The sequence below is a fragment of the Portunus trituberculatus genome, chromosome 16 (assembly GCF_017591435.1).
Source record: "Portunus trituberculatus isolate SZX2019 chromosome 16, ASM1759143v1, whole genome shotgun sequence".
NCBI lineage: Eukaryota > Metazoa > Arthropoda > Malacostraca > Decapoda > Portunidae > Portunus > Portunus trituberculatus.
The window spans coordinates 2,844,645-2,868,051 of record NC_059270.1 but is presented as its reverse complement, the minus strand read 5'-3'; the positions used below and the strand labels follow the sequence as shown (position 1 = coordinate 2,868,051).

Genomic DNA, 23,407 nt, shown 5'->3' with positions numbered 1-23,407 from the left:
TAATATTGAAGGGTTGTTAATGTCACTACCTAGAACCATAAAAACACTCTTGAAAACCTTTGTAACTACTAAGAGAGAGAGAGAGAGAGAGAGAGAGAGAGAGAGAGTAGTAGTAGTAGGGATAACTGGCCAAGGGCAACAAAATATAGAGAAAAAGAAAAGAGAAAAAAGGCCCACTGGGTTGCCAGACACTAAGTTCGTGTTTGCTGGCAGGTGACACGATGCAGCAGTGAAATTTGTGTTCATAAAGCCTTTTCACCATTATCTGAGCAGTGCCTGGAGTGTAGCAAACCTTAGTGGGTGTACTATACCTAACAAATTCACCGTATGTGTGTGGCAGTAAGGTAATGGTGTCTTTCGGTAATTACTAATGAGCATGTGTGAATAAAACAACTAAAAATAAAACAATACTCACAATACACATAAACACACAATTAATACACGCTTAATATGTACATCTAGACACACCCGAAAAACACACACACAAAAAAACTCGCTAGATACACCAGAATTATTAGAAGTAGTAGTAGTAGTAGTAGTAGTAGTAGTAGTAGTAGTAGTAGTAGTAGTAGTAGTAGTAGTAGTAGTAGTAGTAGTAGTAGTAGTAGTAGTAGTAGTAGTAGTAGTAGTAGTAGTAGTAGTAGTAATATTAGCAGTAGTAGCAGTAGTGGGTGACCGAGGTGAATAGTAGCGATAGTAATATTAGTAGTTGTGATATTACTCTTATTATTTTTTATTATTATTATCATTATTATTATTATTATTATTATTATTATTATTATTATTATCATTATTATTATTATTATTATTATTATTATCATTATTATTATTATTATTATTATTATTATTATTATTATTATTATTATTATTACTGTTATCATTATCGTTATTATCATTATTATCATTATTGCTATTATCATTATTATTTTTTTATTATTATTGTAATTATCATTATTATTATTATTATCATTATTATTATTATTATTATTATTATTATTATTATTATTATTATTATTATTATTATTATTATTATTTTCATTATATATCATTATTATTATTATTATTATTATCATTATTATCATTATCATTAATAGTAGTAGTAAGAATATTAGTAGCAGTAGTAGTAGTAATGGCATCAATATTATAATCATCATTATTATTATCATTAGTAGTAGTAGTAGTAATAGCAGCAGCAGCAGCAGCAGCAGCAACAGCAGCAGCAGTAGTAGTAGTGGCATAAATAGTTACACTCGAGAAGGAATCCAGTATACAGGTGAATATCCACAAGTATTTCCACGAAGGAAGTAAATAGTCTACGGGATAAGATTACCACATTTCACTATATCTGCGGCAAACCGTCTCCAGTTTTCAGAGTTGTTTCCATGATAGCAATGTGATGTTTGCGTTATTCATTTCATAAGGCTGCTTGTGATTCAGAAGAATACATTAAGGGTTTATAAAGGTATTTGAGAGGTTTATAAGGGTATTTAAGTGTTTTAAGCACTTTAAGGGAATTCAAGGGGTTCTATTTGGTTTAAAGATTATTTTTCATGATTCTGAAGGTATACTATAATGTTTGTGTTACTTATAAAGATGATTGGATATATATATATATATATATATATATATATATATATATATATATATATATATATATATATATATATATATATATATATATATATATATATACACACATACACACACACACACACACACACACACACACACACACACACACACACACACACACACACACACACACACACACACACACACACACACACACACACACACACACACACACACACACACACACACACACACATACACACACGCACATTTATATCAGTGTTTTAAGTGTTTCCAAGAGTGCTTTTATTATTTCAATAGTAGCTTATGAAGTTTATGTAGCTTAACTTTCTTTTATCTGATACTTATTTTTTCCTTGAAAATCCTTAAAACAACAATATAAACTTCTTGAAAGTACAAGTAAAATTTACCTTTGGAATCCCTTGATATGTTCTTGTAAACCACAAATATTCTAGTAAGTACAGTAGTCACACAGTGGAGGAGAGGAAGGCACAAGCTCTGAATCATCCGAGGTAGAGTTTCTAGGGAGCGTTTGAGCGAAGAGTTTAGTTTTAGAGCTGGACGAGACAACACCAGTGCCATCACCTTATTGGAGATGCTTTTGGCTAGGTGCACGTCACGAGGGGAGTTCTCCTCACTCTCAAGTTTTCTATTATTGCTTCATTTCCTTTATCTCCCATCTAGTTTTGTCATCTCTCTGGATAAACACAATTTTCTTTCTTCACATTTCTTATTTATATATTGAAGTATCTATTGGCTTATATTTTTTCCTACAGACTTAAATTCCCCTCTATTTGCCTTTCTTTGTTCACCTCAGCTTTATCCTACTTTACCTTCTATCTAGCTAACTACGTAGGGCCAGAATAACGAGGTATATGCCCTATAGAGAAACTAAGATTGATGTAACACTTATGTACTTTGTGGTACAATTTGCCTTTGCCTTCCCTGAATTACCTGCTCATGATCACTATCTGAGTCATGGATGGGGAGTCGAGAGCCTTGCTAATCCTGGTCATCCTTCAGGTGGCACGCCTTCTCACTGAACATCGCTTCTCCTGCCAGCGGGGGAGAGGAGGGGAATGCGCTGCGGTGGGACGTGGATGCCGCACAGCGAAAAGCCGATTTGTGTGAAAGGAGTCTTAAAAAGAATGGGCGTCACGTTCATTGAATGCCTAGAGTGTGATATCGGAAACATTCGATTCCAATACGACAATTTTGAGACGAAGGCAAACTTTTGGTCGCCTTTAAGAGATTCTCACCCGTTGTGTAAAGGTGGTGCCTCAGAAAAGGGAGATTCAGAAAGCAAGAAATTAAATTTGTATGAGAGCCGTGAAGTATTGCGATGCCACCTGTTATTTGGAGCACAATGAAGGCTGACACGCCGAGATACATCACGTTCACTGAGCGTTGTATACTCAGACACAAACACACACACACACACACACACACACACACACACACACACACACACACACACACACACACACACACACACACACACACACACACACACACACACACACACACACACACACACACACACACACACACACACACACACACACACACACACACACACACACACACACACACACACACACACACACACACACACACACATGGGTGGGGAAGGTTTTCCATGAGGTGTGTATGTTCAGTGTTTTGTGATTTCTTTTTATTTGATCTTTTTTATGGTGTGAGGGAACACAGGATGCCTGGAAAATGGCACCAGCTTGGTTTATCGGTCACATACCTATCGCAGTGAAGCACAACACCTGCATCATCTGCACCTGCACTGTATTATGTGTCACGCATTCTCCTGTTGACTCTTCAAACATTCCCTCCTGCGGTGCAAACATGTTCTTTTCATGCGTTGCTGTATTCTCTGCACTTCAGGGGAAGACGAACATAGTCATCACGTTTGAATAAAGAATCACGGTTTTTACTGGGAGGCAAAGCTATGCACGATAACGAATATATATATATATATATATATATATATATATATATATATATATATATATATATATATATATATATATATATATATATATATATATAATTTCGTCGACGTCCAACCTTTCAGACAGTAAAAAGTTCACGCGGGAAACCCTCAGAACGCTTGACTTCTGATCTTCCATAAAATTATGTTTATGACAGAGCAAATTTAGTATTGTTCATTGCCTATAAGCTCAATGCCTCCATCTATCAAGTCAACACCACCTTCCAGACAACTATCCCCTCATCTTCATTGTCACTCAACTGCCCCCCTCTCCTACACTGAATATCCTCAGTCTGTCCTTTATTTATAATCCAAACTGGAAACATCTCATCTTATCTCTAGCCAAAACAGCTTTTATGAAAGCTTGAGTCATCTCCGCTGGTTTTTTCTCCCCCCCCCCACTATCCTCTCACCAGCCGATGACTCGCTACAGGGGCCTTTTCCGTTCATGTATAGAGTAGGTTTCACATGTATGTGGGTTCCACTTATACAACTCATTTACACATGGTGGAATGAAAAGAAATTTTTCTTATCATCTCTCTCCTCTGACTGACTGTTTTCATCCTATTTCCCATCGCCGCAATGTCGCAGCTCTTGCTATCTTGTACCGCCACTTTTATGCCAACTGCTCTCCTGATCTTCCTAACTGTATGCCTCCCTTCAGCGACCTCTCTCCACAAGACTTTCTTTCTCTCACCCAGATTCTGTCCACTTCATTAATGCAAGAGTTAGCCAGTACTCCCAGTCATTCATCCCTTCCTTTGGTAAAATATCGAATTATCTGCCTGCTCCTGTATTTCTACATTCATATATCTTGAAAATTTTCTAAGATATCTCAAGGCACTCATCTTCTGTCATTTACTAACACTTTCGACACTGTTTTAGGGGACTGGCACCTCAATGGACCTTTTTGTTGCATTTTTGTTTCCCTCAGTCGGTAATCAGGTTGTTAGCGGCAAGTTACCAGGCAGTTTTGAAACAATGTGATATTAATTCATGGATTTGCATGAGAGTGGGATTAGTAGTTAGGTTTTTATTCAGGAGTTACCATGAGTAAACCATCTGTCATCTTGCACCTTTCCTGGTACTCTTTTGTTCATATTCGGTGTCATTTATGATATGTTTTGAACAAGAGGACGTTAAAAGAGTAGGCTGAGCAGATAGTGTCTATATGGTACATGTGTGACAACGTGTGTACACTATTAGCATTAATTGTATGTATTAGTTCTGTACTTGTTGCAGTCGTTCAGGAGTTTCCCCTTCCAAGTCAATCAGTTTTCAGCTGACACACATTTGCCACGCACCCTGACGTAGTTTTTCATTGACCGGTGCTCTCTCTTTTAAATCATCTATCAATGCCATCAGTGTATTGAAACGACTGGCGCTCCTCACTCTACGGCTTACATTCACGTTAGACCGCCGACCGCCAGCACCTCACCGCTCTGCCTCCTTCGGAAGTTACAAAAACATGCAGATTCAACGTTGCCAGACTAACCAAAATTACCAGTCATAATAACACTGAAATGATTGCGTCATTACCTACGAATAATGAATAGCTGTTAACCTACGATATTTCATCCAAGCATAAGAGATTTTCACGCTCAGCACAACAGGTGAGTGACTCAACGCGCAATCAGCAACCAGAACAGTTACTGCCCGTCCATCCTGCATTGCTAATCGCTTTTCTACTTCTCAGAGATCCTTTTCTATTCAGCTCGTAAGAAACACCACAATACTCATAAGAGGAGATAATCACGAAGGCGAGAATGAAAAGGATGATAAAGATAACGATGGCGATGATGGTTATAGTAATAATTATCACAAGTAATTTACCTATTGATCCTTTGTACTATACCTGATCCTTCACCACAATAATGTACCCCTAGAATGTTCCTACTCTACCTGATCGCTGTGACGGCTGTGGTACTGGCGACTTCCACGCTCTGCCTAGGTTGGGAGGGCGAAGAAGTCCTGGGCGCTAAGCAGGTGGGAAGCACAATCAGCCAGATGATAAACACACATGTACCTCTTTGCTACCTCGTCTTCCTGAGCACACAACCCAACTCATTCATACTCTCAACTGTTAAAAGGTAAGCTGCCATGACGTGTTCCTTCCGACATTATCTCTGTTCAGTCACTGAGTTGTGGAAGCAGTGGTTATTTGCGCTTCCTGAGGCGTGAAAGTAATGCAGAGAGAGAGAGAGAGAGAGAGAGAGAGAGAGAGAGAGAGAGAGAGAGAGAGAGAGAGAATGTGTCTGTGGTAATCATGAGGTTAAGTTTGTGTGAGCGAGTGAGCAAATCAAACCACACAAAATACGGATTCATGTGTGAAGATATTTTCTAAAATTAATCAATTCACTGAAAGAAATTTCCCAGCAGAACAGAATTGCTAATCACGCAATAATATGAGCAAGGATTTTCAAAGGCTTGGAAACAGTTAGCTATGTTCCCCAGTATTGCCAAATGGTAATAAGTATACAAATATTTTAGTGCATGGATCGACAGAACTTTGTAACTTATTTTCATTCTCATGTTACTATTTGCTGTGTTATGTTCATGGTGTCATTCTCCGTATCAGGCAGATCATGGCTGACTATGTGACGATGGATGCCTCAGCGTCTCCCGATCAGCTCTCCCAGGCGTTACAAGGCGACTACACCACTACATGTCGAGCTCTTATCCTCCATTTAGGCAACCGCGACGCCACAGGTCTAGTTCTTGGGTAAGGTGACACTTGCCTTCATTAAGTCAGAGCGTCAGGCCTCGCTCTTCACCAGCAGGTTTTGTTTCATATTACACAATTGTCCAAACAGTTTGCTTGAGCAGGCAGGAGTGTCGAGCCTGCCAGAGATGTGGTTTGGGCCGTGGGCAGGAATACCAGTGTGGAAGATGTTCTCCTTCATCCAAGTCTTCGCAACACTGTTCGCATCTTCTACCTGGCTCTTCCATACAAGTCACTCAACGCCAGCGTGACATCGGACCAAGGTCAACATTTCACGGACTTCCAATCTCATAGTGGTGGCCAGGAACACCTACATGATATATATATATATATATATATATATATATATATATATATATATATATATATATATATATATATATATATATATATATATATATATACGTATATAAATCTATTTCATTTTTTTATGCTCTCTGTTTGAGACAGATAGCACATCATCGGAAAGCCAGCAGGTCTCCCTGTACAGCCGCTGTCTGTACTGTAACTCAGGCAAGCCCAGCGTGTTTCTGGTCTTCCGTGGTAACATTACGGCGCTTCAGAAACAACAAACTCTTGAGACTTTTCCCAGTAAGTCCAAACTGTTCTTATGATGAACCAAATATTATGTTTCCTAAGGATACATATACATAAACCAATCTTTCTGAGCGTTAGTGGTGATATTCTAACAAATATTCTGCATTATGAAAGTGAAATGGTAAGCAATCTAATAATTTCAACAAGTGAGCCAACCAGACTGACAGACACACATACAGACAAACAGGGAGGGAGGCCGACTGACTGGCAGACTCACATACACACATACGTATTAGAGACAAATAGAAAGAGGAACATAGACTTACAAACGCAGACAGACTGGAGAGAGAGAGAGAGAGAGAGAGAGAGAGAGAGAGAGAGAGAGAGAGAGAGAGAGAGAGAGAGAGAGAGAGAGAGAGAGAGAGAGAGAGAGAGAGAGAGAGAGAGAGAGAGAGAGAGAGAGAGAGAGAGAGAGAGAGAGAGAGAGAGAGAGAGAGAGAGAGAGAGAGAGAGAGAGAGAGAGAGAGAGAGAGAGAGAGAGAGAGAGAGAGAGAGAGAGAGAGTACACATGAATAAATATACTGAACCGTTTACTATTTTTTTTTTTCTCTCTCAGAGCAGTTCCAGGACTTCCACAGGCACACACTGCGGATAGTTGCTTGTTCCTGGTTCCCCTTCATTGACTTCACCAAGGGCAGTGGGTCACCGGGCTCCACAATTACTCTGAGGGACTCCTTGGACGCGCGGACCTTGAAAGCGCTCTCCTCAAAATTAAACTTTACGTACGCATGCATTTTTGTTCAGCTAGCAGACTTAGCATTGGTGTGCAAAGATAAGCACATAAACTCAGAGAAGCTGGAGGAAACAGTCAGGCTTATACGTGGCAGTCCCTACATGACACATTTCTGCCCATTTCCATTTATCTTCATTCGTAAACTTATCTAATCTTCACTTAAACCTCCCCAGTGACTCAATACTAATAATTTGGTTACTGGGTATATTCTCTTTATCTGCCACTATAATCAAGAACCAATTATTTTTTTTTTTTTCAGTCTTTCTTAGTCAAAGTTGTGTTCGTTATTTCGTTTTATCCTCGTTATTGGTTCTAAGTATTTTCCTTACGGTAGTTTTGATTGCCTCGTTTTCTATACCACTTCATGGCCTTTATCAGATTACTTCTTAATTCATGTTGTTCTAAGTCATATAGATTTAATCCCTTCAGTACCATGACAGTTTCTATATTCATTCTGCTTACGATCTGGTGATTTTATGCAGCTTCAGAAACTCATGTGGGGGATTAAAATAGTGAAGATTGTGGCCATTAATCTTCTGACCTCCATAGACCCTTCCCAATGTCAACAAAATAGGTTAATCGTACATAAATCACAAGGTAGAAATGTGTCCCAATACTGAAGGAGTTGAAGGTTTGAATCTCCGTTCGTAAAGAGAATGTACCCCTCCTCATCCCTTATATCTCTTCATTTGTATTGATTTTAACAGACACATATCCTTAATGTAATTCGACTGGGCTTAATCCGACCGAATTTAGCCTACTTCTCTATGTGTCGTTCGCAAACTCACTAATAACGCAACTAAACCCTATTATGCAAATCGTGAATCATAAATACACCTAAAATATAGTAATGGTAGAACAATTTATTTACTTGTCCTTATTTGTTTGAGACTAGATTGATTTACAGTAACTAGTCGAGGTAGGCATTAGACAGAACGATTGCAGCTCCTTTCCTATCACAACACACATGGATAGAGTTCAACGAGAGAGAGAGAGAGAGAGAGAGAGAGAGAGAGAGTAATGGAATCGGCCAACAGGTATGCAGTCCACGCTGAACCCACTGGATCTTGGGGCATTGAGAAAGAAGGCAAGTTTAGTGGCATGATGGGACAGCTGCAGCGAGAGGAGAGTGACGTGAGCACCTCGGCAGCTCCAACGCCCGAGAGGAACAAGTATCTGGAACTCATCAGATCCTATCCAGCAGACCCAATGAAGCTCGTGTCTCTTAAACCTTCCCCACTTCCCCACGCCACGGCGCCTGTCAGACCTTTCTCAGGTACGTGGATCTGGGTTTTGTTTGGTCCTAATAGCCCTATTCAGAAACGCCTTGCACTCTCAAGACGAATATTTTCAAAGGCTCTAATTGAAGATACTCATATTTTTAAGGGTAGTTTTATGGTTTTGGTAATGGATTAGCAAGCTTTCTAATTGATCATAAGGAGAAACTGCCTTGAAAACCCAGCTAGTTGTCTAAGGGGGACTTGAAAAATTGTCGTGGTGAAAAGACAAGGCGTTTCTGAATATGGCCGTAAATCGTATTTTTCTTTGACTCACACGTATTCTTAAACGTTTGGTGCCCTAGATCCATATTCAGAAACGCTTTGCCCTCTCACCCTGACTATTTTCCAAGGCTACAGAGAGGATTAGCGAAGTTTTCAAGAGTGTTTTTCCGGTTAATGGTGTAGAAATCTTGTCACTCTGCCTATAAAACCGTAAAATACCTTTAAAAAAAATCGTGTAGACTTACATTAAATCTTTTGTAGTGGAGGTAAAACAGAGAAGTGTTTGAGAATGCGGGCCTTAATTTCACAATATCTGAAAGTCTCCAGTAAAAGTCGTAGGAATTTTTTTACTATGACTCACCAAGTGACAAAAGATTTCTCAACTCGATACTGCTACGGTTGTTACTGCCGAGGAATGTATACTAGATTAAAAGACGAAAGGCAATTATATAGTTATGTGCTTTGGTCCGGAGTCATGTGAGTTTTGTGGCTGGATGTTATTCGTACTAGTTTCCTCTATGTCTATGGTATACCTGTGTCATATCAATTGTTATGTGGTTTGTTGTAAATTAACCCCTTCAGTACTGGGACACATTTTTACCATGAGATTTGTGTACGATTAGACCATTTTATTTACATGAGGAAGGGTGCTTGAAGATCAGAAGATTAATGGCTAGAGTCTTCACTATTTCAATCCTCCACATGAGTTTCTGAAGCTGTATAAAATCACCAAATAGTAAGCAGAATGAATATGGAAGCGCGTCATGATACTAAAGGGGTTAAGTGCTGTTTGATTCGCACGCACCAATGTTGTATGCACCCTGCAGGCGAGGTGTGGGTGAGCGTAGTGGTGGGGGTTGTGGTGTGGGGCGTCATGCTGTGGCTGCTGCAGGTGACATGGGATAGTGTCACGGGACAGCGAAATGCATCCTTCATCACAGTGCTTCTCTACGGCTGGGGGGCCCTCCTTGAACAGCCGCCCCAAGTGCCTTCAGTTACCGTTTCTGGACAGGTAATATCCCATCCCTCTCTCTCTCTCTCTCTCTCTCTCTCTCTCTCTCTCTTCTGAAACGCTTTGCTCTCTCCCCATTACTGTTTTCTAAAGGTTCCAGTTGAAGATACTTGTGTTTTTAATTTTTATGAGTATTTTTTTATGGTTTCGGTGATAGACTAGCAAGATTTCTAGTGTATTAAAAGTGAAATTGTCTTGAAAACCCGACTAGTTGTGTCTGTGGCCTCGGAAAATTGTTGTAATGATAAGGGAAGGCTTTTCTGAGTCTCTCTCTCTCATGGACATAACCCGCCATATAGAACTGCTCAATCAAAGAATCAGGACAGAATTTTGTGCTGGTGAGACTGAATTCCACTGGTCACCGCTTTTCTCCTCGTTCGCAGTGTCGCGTCTCTGCTGTACTTGCCTTTTCCGGTTTGGTATCTGTGTCAGCCGCCCTCCTTATCTGTGTTAGTGTACCCGCGGTCACGGTCACACTCTCCTTAATGTTTATGATATTTTTCCACGTGGATCATGTCTATTTCGTCTTCTCATCCTTTATATATGTAAAAACAAAACATCTACGTTGGAATAGACAAAGATAGAAAACTCAATACTAAATTAATTAGTATTTAGTTTTTTTTTTTTTTTTTTATTTGAACGAAGCACCTATGTGATATTTTTTTTTCCCCTTTTTTTTCATATTGGACAGTGATTCATTTATATGTCTAAGTATGAAATTCTTTTATATGAACATTTCTTGGTCGATGGGAAATATCTGACGTGTTTCCATTACTTCTCATTAGAAAATTTATTTGTTTTATGAGTAGATTGAACACCGAACACTTATTGGGAATGGATTATACTCTCAATTCCTTGACTTTCAAATTGGTGCATCGTTTAATTATTTCACGTGAAGCTTCAGTTGTCTTGTTATGTGTTGCCTTTCAGATGTTGGTGGGGTGGTGGCTGGTGTATACCATGGTCATCGTGGCGGCCTTCCGGTCTTCCTTCATCGCTCATCTCACAGTTCAGAGTACAACCAAACCAGTGGAAACTTTGGAGGAGTTGGTCAAACAAAAGAACTGGGGATGGAGTCTGGAGAAGAAATTTTTCAAAGGCGCTGTGTATGACTACTTCACGAAACACACTCTTCCTGAAGTGAAAGAAATGATGTCTAAAGTAGAGGTGAGCTGCGTACCATATATCTATTTAAAACAATTTCGTTGTTTTAAACGTACAAGTAAACCAACTGAGTACTGAATAGTGCATGTAATATAAGCGCGTATTTTAATCTAATACACGCTTTGTTCTCTCCTTAATTAGAACTCACTCCAAAGGCAACATAATTTATCTATCAGGTCCTCTCTCTCTCTCTCTCTCTCTCTCTCTCTCTCTCTCTCTCATGTCAACGATGTAGAATCTATATCAAATCACCACTACATTCATCAAAACATTCCAGAGATCCCTGATAGCTTTCACTAAGCCAGCTGAAAGAGGCCACGAAAATTATTAGAAATACGGTGGAAACACAGCACGTACAGGGAACACTGTAACACCATGCTCTATTCCAGTTCCGGGACACGGATAACGCCTTAGAGAGGATACTTGAAGGAGGCTACACTCATATTGCCTTTGACAAGTATATTTCTGTTATCATTGCTTCTCGCTACACGGATGCTCAAGGACGCACGCCTTACTACATCGGCACTAAGAACATCCCGGTGCTTGTGTATACGGGACTTGTTCTGAGGTCAGTGGCTGTAACATGGTAAAGAGAATACTACACGTACAAACGAAAAGATATTAACACACACACACACACACACACACCGCATAGTGTAGTAATCACCGTGCGTAATTGATAATGAACGGGTTTGAGGCTTCGAGTCACGGATGCATCGAGGCAAATGGGCGAGTCTCTTATTTTATTGCATTGTGTAGCCAGTGTTCATCTAATTCTAGCAGCAAGTAGATACGGGATGTAACTCGAGAGGTTGTGGCCTCGCTGCCTTGGTGTGTGATGAGTGAGTGCCTGAGTGGTTTCAGTCATACCCTACGATGGACTGTCAGAACGAACTCTTTCCGTGGGAGAACGACCATACGTAAACTACACAAACACACTCATGTACACTTTACCACTTACATTAACCTTTTCAGCACTGGGACATAATTTTACCATGAGTTTTGGGTATGATTAGATTTTTTCTTCTATTATTTACATTAGAAAGGGTCTATGGAGGTCCAGGGTCGTCACCATTTTCATTCCCACCTAGGCTGTATAGAATCACCAAATAATGAACAGAATTAAAATGGAAATGCGTCATGGTACTGAAGAAGTTGAATAAGGAAGCAAGACAGCACACTTGATGGAGGCTCCCTAGCACGTTCCACACAATTTTGTCTTTCCCTAATTTTGTTTGTAGCTACTCGGTCACGATCTCACTAGACGCCTTGCTACTCTCTGGTACTGTACACAATATTGCATAAAGTATTCTATTTTAACGTCACTATATTACTGCTCTTGATATTCTCAAAACTGTATAAATAAATCCGCTTAACCCCTTTAGTACCAAGACGCATTTTTATATTCATTCTGCTTACTATTTGGTGATTCGACACAGCTTCAGAAACTTGATGTGGGAATTAAAATAATGAAGACTCTGGCGTTAATCTGACCTCCATAGACTCTTCCTAATGTAAATGAAATCGTCTAATAATGTCCCAAAACTTATGGTAAAAATATGCCCCAATACTGAAGAGGTTAAAATGTTTGTTTGTAGTACTCTGTCATTAAGAACCGAGATAATTAAGGCTATGACATAAATTATTAGTTTTGTTTGTACACTTCACAACTGCCACCAGGAAAGGAGTGCCGTTTTACCACCACTTCCAATGGGTGATAAACCAGCTGGAAGACGGCGGCATACTGGCACAGTGGACCGCTGAGGTGATGGCACAACGCATTAAGGAAAACAGGAAGAAACTCAACAGCAGCCAGCAGGAATCTAAAACCGTTGTATCGCAGGTAAATTCCTAATATGCCCGGGTACTGGCATCCAAGTGGGCCTTTTTGTAGAGTAGTTTTTGTTGCCCTTCTTATATACAGAAAAATTTAACTGAAAGGCGACTGTTGCTGCTGCTGCTACTACTACTACTACTTATAATGATAATAAAAATAATGGTAATACGGGAGAGGGACAGGGGTGCATGTAATGATGAATATGATCCATGAAGTGTGTTTCCATCAGGAGGAGAAGGGCGTTGTTCTTGGGCTGGATCACGTGCAGGGAGGCTTTTACCTGCTGTTCCTGGGCTGCAGCTTGGGCCTTCTTTCTCTTCTAGGAGAGATCACTCATAATAATCTTAAGAAACACCAGTGATATATAATTACGTCTACTTTGGCTTTGCTGTATGTGTTTGGTTGGACAGTTGGAGGTGTTCTTGTTTATACAGTTTTCCCTCATCATTTGTGATTCTAAAACACACGATGGTTTCACTTACCTACATTGCAGCTTGTGTTGTAATGCATGTATACAACCAGCCAAGGCAGTTAATGTTTCTTTACTGGCTGTTCACAATGTAGCACCACTGTCAGGACCCATGCCAATGTATTATGTTCATGGCTGTGTTTGTACCCTTGTCCAGAGAGAGAGAGAGAGAGAGAGAGAGTACTTTCACAATATGTATTGTCCTTCATTAATATATCAAGAAGGACAGCTGGTAACTTGTGGTCATCTCACCAACTTATAAATGTTAAAATAAATAAAGATATGTTTTCAAGACAGCTAGAAAAATAGATAAAATGCAAAGATTCTCTCTATAACAAAAATAATAGTCATGCTGTTTTAACACAATATGATGATAAAAAAAATAAGCCACTGAAATTAGAAACTAGTAATATATGTTGTAAACTCTAGGGATTTTCTTTCTGAATTATTTAAACAACTCATCTCCATTATAGTCATATTTTCTAGTTTTCTATAAAAAATTATTTTGGTTACAAAAATGAGTTTGTTCATTACATGCCATTAACACTGATGTTATATACTCAAAAGCAATACATGGCCACAAAAATACAATATTGGCAAATACACTTTCCTAGAATCTGTTTGAATTCTCACTATATTTTGTATATCCCTGCACCATTTTGGATACCGTTAATATTTTGTACACTTTTGCACTTCCTGGATGCCTCAATTCACTCACTTTTAAGGGAAGACATCCATATTTATTGTTACTTGAGTAGCTGCTGTCTTTTGCACTTCATAACAGCCCACAATACGTCTCATCAGGCAAAAAATGCAGGCCGTGAATGACACGACTGATTCTGAGAGGGTACACAGGTCATTCATATAAAGCACTGCAGTAAACCTTAAGGCTTAATGATGAGCTAACAATACTGAGAGAGTTCAAGTGTCTCATCACAGTTCTGTGTGAGAGAGAGAGAGAGAGAGAGAGAGAGAGAGAGAGAGAGAGAGAGAGAGAGAGAGAGAGAGAGAGAGAGAGAGAGAGAGAGAGAGAGAGAGAGAGAGAGAGAGAGAGAGAGAGAGGAAAGTTGAGCTACATGATATTCGTGAGAGAGAAATGCTAATGTCACTGTGAAAAAAAGGATTAAAAACAGTACTTTAATGATCCATTCTTAATATGATATCAGAAACATGAATGTAGATTTATACACCACAGGCTAACGACTCCAATAGCTGATCACTAATACCTCATTACTGATACTGAACAAGTCTACAACAAACCTGGATGACAGTCTTCCTAAGTCATGGAAGTATGTATACATGGGAATACCACTAACAGAACACTGACAGGAGTGAATGCTGGCTTATTGTTTTGTTTAAAACCATGAACTGTCTTACACCTAAGGGTGAAAATATCAATAAAGTGACACAAACACACACGCACACATACATACAAACACATCATTCAAGTGTTCATGTCATAGAATAGGCCTTGCAGAGCTCTGTGTGTGATATATCATTGCAGCCGTAAAATTAATAGTTCCTGCCAAAAAGAACACTGGAAACCACCGGCCATGAGATGCAACAACCAGCTCAGCCGTCAGTGGGCCACACAGGATGCCGGGTATTGTTGCCTGCAAAACACAGCAATACATTAGCATTTGGTAACACAGGAAATAAAAATGCAGGGAGTCCCAGAATTGCATCCTACGGGATGTGATAAACTTATTTTTGGCGTAGCCTCAATGAACACACCGAGTGGTCATTTACACATGCCAAGCTTATGCTATTGTAGTCATAATTTATAACATGAAAACTTAACTACTGTACTGTAAAAGAAGCACATGGAGGATACACAGTAAATAAAAAGTAATTCAATAAATAAATATATAAACCAGGACACAGTGGAAGCTGAGGCTGTTGCAATCAAGGACTCCCTGCGGTCATGATTCTATGTCACATTGAGGGTCAGACATACGCATCCTGGTGTCCTAATGTCTTTGCTACTCACCAAGAGAGTCCAAAGAGTCTGACACAATATAGTTCCTTCATGAAAATGGCCCTTGGACTTTTTCCCCAATAATAGTGTTAAAATCATTAGTTATTTTCTACGAATCAAATTACCTGCATGAACAAAACAGACAATAGATATGTTGGACTGTTGTCCTAAAATTGATATGCCAGGTTTTGACTGCTGTGTGGTGATGAAGTAAACAAATAGAAAGAAATGACGTGACCAAGGTAATGAAAATGCAAATGCCAAAGTTCACAATCCGGTAAAAATACCTTGCCAATCAAGAATACAATGGCAACCAGCTCTTTTATTTTCTAATGTTGTCTTCAAATTTGCACATTTGGAGTGACACATTTTTAATCATAATGTACTTCACAAAGAATCTCCAAATTAAATAATTTAATCATTCAATCAAATTTCTCCTTTTATGAATACAACATAACCAAATTAGCAATTAACTTACAATTGTATTTGATATGGCAAATGTGATGCCCGCATGATTAGGGGCAACATCAGCATGGTTACTCAAGTGGCCAGCAGAGTTAGCTGCACACAGACCCATTGCCATGGATATCACTCTGCAAAGGTTCAAACCATCATATCGCATTCAGTGTTATAAAAGACAATTATCAGATTTGAAAATTCAAGAATCTGACATGCTATTCAATATTCATGGGATAAAAATGAATTAGCATTAACGTTTAGTAAAGCAGACATTTTAATGTGATGTAAAAACTTCACTGAAAACAATGATCCAGTTGGTTACTTACAAAACTGCAACTACTAAATTTGAAACTTCTGGGAAAAGTGCAAGGCATAGTCCTGGTCCCATGAGGCCAAAGAAGGTCATGAGGCGACGCACTCTCAGCACTGGCCACCCCACTGATATCAACTGGTCCGCCACGTGGCCCCAAACTGTTAAAAACAAGCCCTTTTGTAACAATAATGGTCTGAAAAAAAAACTGGCATATTAGCACATAAAGATTCAAGGATTTAGTTGCAGTTCTCATTTGTAAAAGAGTCACACAGCTAGTGCCTGTCAGGATGAAGACTTGTGATGCATGTCATGTCAAGAGGCAGAAAGCCAACCTATTCTTCACTTTGATGCAGTAAATCCACTGAGAGAAAGTCAACTTACTGGAACTTAAGCTCACATTCTGGCACCTCTGATACACAATGGAAAAACTAATGAACACATTAGAAAAACTTAACATTGAAGTATACAATAATGAAGGCATTATTGAAGGTATTCCTACACCATCAAGTTAACCCTTTAAGTACCAGGACACATTTCTATATTCATTCTGCTTATCATTTGGTGCTTTATACAGCTTCAGAAACTTGTGTGAGGGATTAAAATAGTGAAGACTGTGACCATTAATCCTCTGACCTCCATAGACCCTTCCTTATGTCAATAAAATGGTCTAATAGTACACAAATTTCAAGGTAAAAATGTGTCCCAGTATTGAAGGAGTTAATCATCATGAGTTCTTGTCTTGAGAGGTGCTACAGGAACACAAGCTTACATCATTGATAAGTACTACAAAAAACAAGTGTCTCGTATAAAAGCAAAATCTTACTTACCAACACCACAGAGAGAACTAATGATATAAGGCACGGCAGTGAGGCTCATACTCTCCTTGTTGGCCCCAAGTGTTCGTGATAGATAGGTCGGCAACCACTGCATTATGATGTAGTTGCTCCAGTTCATTGCGAAATGTGCAATGTATATGGACCACAAAGACCAATGGCTTATCCATTCACTCCAAGTTACACACATCACCTCCTAGAAAGACATTAGTAACATATGGTGAAATACAAATAACATACTACTTCATAGTTTACATGGCTATTTTTATCTGCAGTATTAGTGAAAACAATTGTATCCAAACTGCATCATACTGACTGTATTCTGTCAATTTGTTCCATTTCAGTTACTCATTAGCTCTTTTATTCATTGTTCATTATGTTTCTTTACTCAATAAATGGAAAATACAAGATAATGCATTTAAAGTCAAAGAACACTAATACAATGACCATCAAATACACCAGGTTCACTCTTTATACAAATCGAAGTAAGGCAGCTTGTCAAGTTACACAGTCTTGTGAACCTTTGGTAAATTCTTTAATATTCAGGTCTCTTTGTGGAAGCTCCTCCCACTAAATCACAGACCACTAATACAAAATAATGTGGTTCCAAAGACAAGTGCTTATAAAAAACAAAAAAAAAAAAAAACGGAAATATGTGACATTCATTTATTTGGGTGAAGATAATGACACAAACAAGACTTGAAAGAGCACTTGATCATCTCATGAGAAAATATATAAGGCCAAAGAGCTGACCATGACAATACAGTCACTCACTAGTCCTACAACTTCTCTGGACAGCAGCATGTCCTTCTAGCTCTTAACTATTCATAAACACAGGATTCACTTATCGCCAGCTCATGGGGGAGGAAGGGGAAGGAGAGGAGTGGAGGAGACACAGGTGAGAGAGATAAAGAGGGGACTCAGAATCATGGGAAGCCCAAGAAACTGTGAGTGTGTGTGTGTGTGTGTTCCTTCTCCTAGAGCTTAAGCAGATCCACATCAGACCTCCAGCATGTAAGGGAAGAGGATAAATTCTAGCTAACCCTCTTCAAATGAGGGTCACCTATACAAGCATTCTCTAAACACAACAATGAAAACACTGGTGAACTATTAAGTCATTAGCAAAAAAGAAAATAGTTTTTATGAGAAAGATCAAGCAGATCCTTTTTTTTTTTCATGACTTGTGAGCCTGACAATAGCATGAAGATTAGAATATTCAATTTTTCAGCCTCCATAAAGCAAGATCTTTGACTCAATTTCCTAAGCCATTAATTTCTTTTTTCCCAGTTTGTTAAGGAGATTAAGCATTTCTGGAATGGATCACATAACAACAATGACACTAATACATTCTAAAACTTGGACTAAGATTTCTCAGTAGAATCAGCAGACTGAAGGTTGTAAAATAAAGAATAAAATTCTATTCTCTCAGGAATTCCAAGCACAAAGCTCATTATGTCTGGTTTGTCACATCAATGACATGAGCTTAAGCTTGAAATGACGAAAGCTCTGAGTATTGATATAGATGTGCCTTCTACAAGTTATCTCACAACTTGTATAACAGGATCACAGCACTACACTGCTAAGTACAGGATGACAACATTACCTTTTCCAGCAGCTGCTGCCCCTCCTCATCAGCCAGCATGGGTGGGTCATGGTACGTCAGGAGCCAACAGACTACCCATATTATGCCCATCAAGCCAAAGACCTCAAAACTTATGTGCCAATCTATGTGAGGCACAAACTGTGAGAAAAGATGAAAATAATTAATAACACAACTGAAAAGTTAATAAGAATTACTATTTATATTACTGAAAATTATCAAAACCAGCCAAAGTACAACATAAAATAACAAGTCTTAAAACATTAACTATTAATAAATATAAATATGTCCAGACACCAAATCAATCTTTGGTCTCGACTCACCAGTGATGCAAAAGTCTGGCCCACAGAGCCAGCCGCAACCATGTACCCAAAGGCTCGACTCCTCTCCTCAGCCGGCACATGTTGAGCAAACAACTGAAAGATTGTTGGCAAACCTGAAAAAGACAAGATCAAATCACTCATTATGAATTATCACATTACACTGAAGTGATGCAAATATCTCAAAATAAAACAATACTTAGTGATCAGAGTACTAAGGCCCATGGTGATCATTACAATTCTAACAGGGAAGCTATTTAGCATCACATTCATAGTTAGGGTTTTGATCCTGAGTAAGCAGCTCTAATCACCAATTCATCCCACCTTCAAATAAGTTTTTGACTGTTTCAGTGAAGTTCCCAGGGGATCATACTATCTTATCTCTTCATCTCATGTGTGTTCTATTCTTAAAACTTACTAAAAAATCCAGACCTGTCATTTCCAAGCATTTTGCCTTATTTACCTGTGTATTTTCTTCTCACTTTCTTCTACTAAATCTAAAAGAATCTCTTGTGCATACTATGAAGTCTTAGAATTTATGCATTTCACAATCAATAAATGATTATGTGCAAACCTCTTCTTGGTCCACTACAGGTCTTGGATGAAGGGATATGTTGTGACATACATAAACATTTGCCATGAATGAGGCATCATGCCATGTGATCTCCATATTAATTATACACATAGAGATAGAAAGATAGGTATTTCATATTGTAACAACATTAAGAAGTGCTTACCAAGCCCTTCTCCAAGTCCCAGAATAACTCTTGCACAAATAAGGGCAGGTAAAGACACAGCAGCTACAGGTGTAAGGACAGTTGACAGTGACCACAGCAACACAGCACAACATAAAACTCTTCGTCCACCATATGTGTTCACTGCATTGGCTCCAATGATCTGAAAAACAATTGCACATGTATTCACACTACATCTGAATTCACAATCATTCATTTCTGAAAAAAACTTATATTAGATCACTTATATGTGACTATCATTATCAGAAAACAAGAATATATATACTATATATATATATATATATATATATATATATATATATATATATATATATATATATATATATATATATATATATATATAATTTCCACAATCAAGAATGACAAAAAATGTAAATATTTGAATTAAACCTAAACAAAGCGGTGGACAGAGAACACACGTCAGGCATCAATGAATAAAGGAACTTCTCTGTACAATGTGACACAAGAAGAAATGTTTGAAGACGCTGACACAAGTGGATGATGGAAAAAGGTGAATAATCTATTAGAGCTTCCTTTCCTCTAATTATTAGTCCAATAATTTCTCCACACATCTGAAAACTTATCTAGACAGTCTAGTAATGAACACTGTCTATAATTCAGCAGAGTACCTTTGTCTCTTTTTCACAACTAATATTATGCTCCTTTTTCAATTCACTAGTTATACATCATTTCTTCTATAAGGAATCTCCTCACAAAACCATGTTATATTTCTGCCATCTATTCTCCACTTTCTTTCAAATTCAACAAGTCAACTCACTTGATTCCATTATCCCAATTTGCACATGAACAAAATAAAACACAAGAAAAGCCATCTGCACCACATATCCTCGTATTTCCTTACATACAGACTTACCTGGCTAGTAAAATAACCAAAGGCAAAGGCAGACAAGATCCAGCCTTGCCAATAAAGGCTCCACTTGTACTCATTGGTCATGGGAACAATGGCAAGTGGCATGAGGACTCGGTCTGCTGCATTGATGAAGTTGGCAACAGAGCACAACACCACTACCTTGGACTTGTACCCAAAAGACCGCCATTGAAATTTCATCCTGAAATATAAAAACAAATATGTATATTGTAATGCATACTAGTTCACAGTTATTCATTTTAGTTTGAAGTGCAGAACAGATTACTCTTATTCTGGACTCTTGCTCTCTGTGGTGGGTGATGGTGTATCAAGCAGTGCTGGCCCTATGCCTGAACCATTACATTGTGTCATTACACTCCCTGCAGAAATGAAGAAGGTGATGCAAAGGAAAAACTGAGAAAAGAGCAGAGTTAAAGATGAGAGATCTCCAAGCCTAGCACATCACTTGCCTCACTACTACCTCAGATTATTTATTTATTTTTTTTTTTTCATATAACACCCACAAAACTGAGGCAGTAGGAGGCAGGGTGCTAGGTGGCAGTGACCAGCTAGCAAAAATGGTATTGTGCATCTTGGTCACTTTGTAGACTACCTTGTAAGGTCAATGTTCATTATGGCCATTGCCGACCCCAAAGAGTGCTTTCACGTTTCTCTTCAAGCTGCTTCCCTCTATAATTCCTGCAGTCCAAACCAGCCCCAGGAGGCACTTGCTCCTGCCAATTCAGCTTCTTCGTAACTCTGTGAGTATTTGGCAAACCATTGTGTATTTGAATAATTTGGTATTTTAAAACCTTAACTTCCTATGTACTTGACCTGATGTTACATGAAACAATGACACATACATAACATATTGTCAAGGTAGACTAGGTGAAGAAAGGTTAGTTTAGGTTAGGTGGGGTGTTGAGGGGACATGTTAGGTTAGGTTAGATTAGGGGAACTGAGTGGTGTGCAGCCTCCCATTTGATAAGCTTATATTAGGTTAGGTTAGGAAGCCCACATTTTAGCCAGATTTGTTCCCTACAGCAGTATCCAGTTAAAATGTCCCTAGGTCAAAACAGCCTCAAATGCCAATGAGGAAAACAGCCACTAGTCTGAAACTGTGGAAAATCACCAAATAGTACGCAGAATGAACATGGAAATGTGTCACAGTACTGAAGGAGTTAAGGACTATTTGTCATACCACACCTCCTGAGTCACTTAAGAACCACTTGCCATCAGTAAGAATGTCCCCAACCAATACTGACTCCCCTATTCCCCCAAAGCTCCACCCAATCTAATATCAACGGCACCCCTCGACATTTAGTGCACAGCTGATTACTGGTGCAGTAGACTTTCAATCACAGTGAGGCTGTTGGGACGATTAGCCTGCAACCAGACTGAGGCCATTCTTGACAAGCCTGCTGTTTTCACCTGGGCCGTTTTAACTGGTAAGCCCCCGCCCTCTCCTCCAAGACACTAGATTTTTCATAATTACTTCTCCCATAAACATATTTGAGGGGGTGATCAAATTTTGCTTAATTTTGCATTCTCCACCCATAAATCCAGCTTTTCCACCAGGCTCCAGAGATTATTGGGGATGAGGACTAGATGACAAAGTATATTAATGAGATTTACCCTATTGCAGATTTTAACAATTCTTTTCAAACATTATATCTGTCAGTGATGCAGGACAGCCCTCAGCTCTCTTGCATTAATGGTGATGATTGGTGCATGGCTTCTCTCAGGTAATAGACAAAGGCTTTCTCGTAGTTTAAATGGCTTATGTGTACGTATTGAATTTCCCTGGACCAAACCATTTACCAGATTGTCTAAATGGCCTCAACACTTCCTCTATAACACGTCATTAAGGCAACATGACAATGGAGTGATGGAATATGTACTACAAAGGTTGTCAGCCACGATATGAGGAAACATAAACTATAAATTACGGTTAAAGGGAAAAAAAGAGAAAATCTGACAGCAATCCATATGTCCGTGGTCCTCCTCCCATACTGCTATGTCTGTCTCCCTATATATGGCATTATTACCAACCATGAGGACAAACTGACCTGTGAGGCTACCATTCCACTGATTTGTTTCCTTCTGTGTGAGCCTGAAACGTAATATACAACAATAACTCCTTGTTGAGCCAGACACTACTGCTGTGTTGGCCAAGTGGAGAGGCGGAGTGACGTCTGAGCCAGGTGTTCCGATCCATTTACTTCACCTTCGTCTTCCCACTTCCCTGCTTCCTGTGTCTATGTCTTCCACCTGTCACTTGCCACACTTCCCTTCCTCCTGTATCTGTGTGTTCCACCTGTCACACTTGTGGTTTAATTGTGTCACCTTTTACTTCCAATCTGAAAGGAAAAGTTATCGTTGGCGTGTCATTAAATATATATTGTTGCTTTCCAATAAGTATAGTTACTTATTAAGTTCTCAGTTTGGCGTTCTTTTTAATATTATTTTAAGTTTTTACCTGTTTATTCTTTTTTTTTTATCCCCGCCCCTTCATGTAGAGTTTGTATCTCTGCATCACAAGAGCAACACACACCACTTCTATGTTACAAAAGACAGTTTTTATTATAAGAAATCAATCTGATCGTACAGAGTAATAACACTTCGAAAGGAATTACATTTGATGAAAGCC

The 23,407-nt window shown here is 38.8% G+C and overlaps 2 protein-coding genes across 3 annotated transcripts; one reads left to right on the top strand and one right to left on the bottom strand.

Moving 5' to 3' along the window:
* The first annotated feature begins 5,482 nt into the window (after positions 1-5,482).
* LOC123504630 (glutamate receptor ionotropic, delta-2-like) lies at positions 5,483-14,240 on the top strand. The gene is made up of 11 exons (XM_045255324.1): positions 5,483-5,685; positions 6,174-6,317; positions 6,409-6,548; positions 6,768-6,908; positions 7,471-7,785; positions 8,663-8,923; positions 9,977-10,161; positions 11,092-11,328; positions 11,715-11,893; positions 13,006-13,168; positions 13,392-14,240. The coding sequence occupies exons 1-11, from the start codon at positions 5,483-5,485 to the stop codon at positions 13,521-13,523; spliced, it is 2,100 nt and encodes a 699-aa protein (XP_045111259.1). The 3' UTR covers positions 13,524-14,240.
* Positions 14,093-23,005, bottom strand: LOC123504567 (sodium-dependent phosphate transport protein 1, chloroplastic-like). Of its 2 annotated transcripts, none has more exons than XM_045255171.1 (9): positions 22,827-23,005; positions 20,764-20,959; positions 19,872-20,031; positions 19,138-19,250; positions 18,818-18,955; positions 17,209-17,410; positions 16,395-16,539; positions 16,088-16,202; positions 14,093-15,244 (listed from the first exon to the last, which is right to left on the bottom strand). In XM_045255171.1, the coding sequence occupies exons 2-9, from the start codon at positions 20,956-20,958 to the stop codon at positions 15,089-15,091; spliced, it is 1,224 nt and encodes a 407-aa protein (XP_045111106.1). In that variant the 5' UTR covers position 20,959; positions 22,827-23,005; the 3' UTR covers positions 14,093-15,088. The 2 variants fall into 2 exon arrangements, with proteins under 2 accessions (XP_045111106.1, XP_045111105.1); XM_045255170.1 differs by lacking the exon at positions 22,827-23,005 and adding an exon at positions 21,371-21,512.
* Positions 23,006-23,407: the final 402 nt, after the last annotated feature.

What these genes read in the sequence shown, in the direction of transcription:
- LOC123504567 (XM_045255170.1), bottom strand. Translation starts at nt 21,399, where the DNA reads ATGGCCATAATGAACATTGACCTTACAAG. An exon ending in GCCAGACTTTTGCATCACTG is followed by an intron (nt 18,956 to 19,137) that starts GTGAGTCGAGAC and finishes CTTTTCTCACAG; the next exon opens with TTTGTGCCTCACATAGATTG. An exon ending in TTGCCATATCAAATACAATT is followed by an intron (nt 15,245 to 16,087) that starts GTAAGTTAATTG and finishes TGTGTTTTGCAG; the next exon opens with GCAACAATACCCGGCATCCT.
- LOC123504630 (XM_045255324.1), top strand. Translation starts at nt 5,483, where the DNA reads ATGTTCCTACTCTACCTGATCGCTGTGACGGCTGTGGTACTGGCGACT. An exon ending in AACTCTTGAGACTTTTCCCA is followed by an intron (nt 6,909 to 7,470) that starts GTAAGTCCAAAC and finishes TTTCTCTCTCAG; the next exon opens with AGCAGTTCCAGGACTTCCAC. An exon ending in TATACGGGACTTGTTCTGAG is followed by an intron (nt 11,894 to 13,005) that starts GTCAGTGGCTGT and finishes AACTGCCACCAG; the next exon opens with GAAAGGAGTGCCGTTTTACC.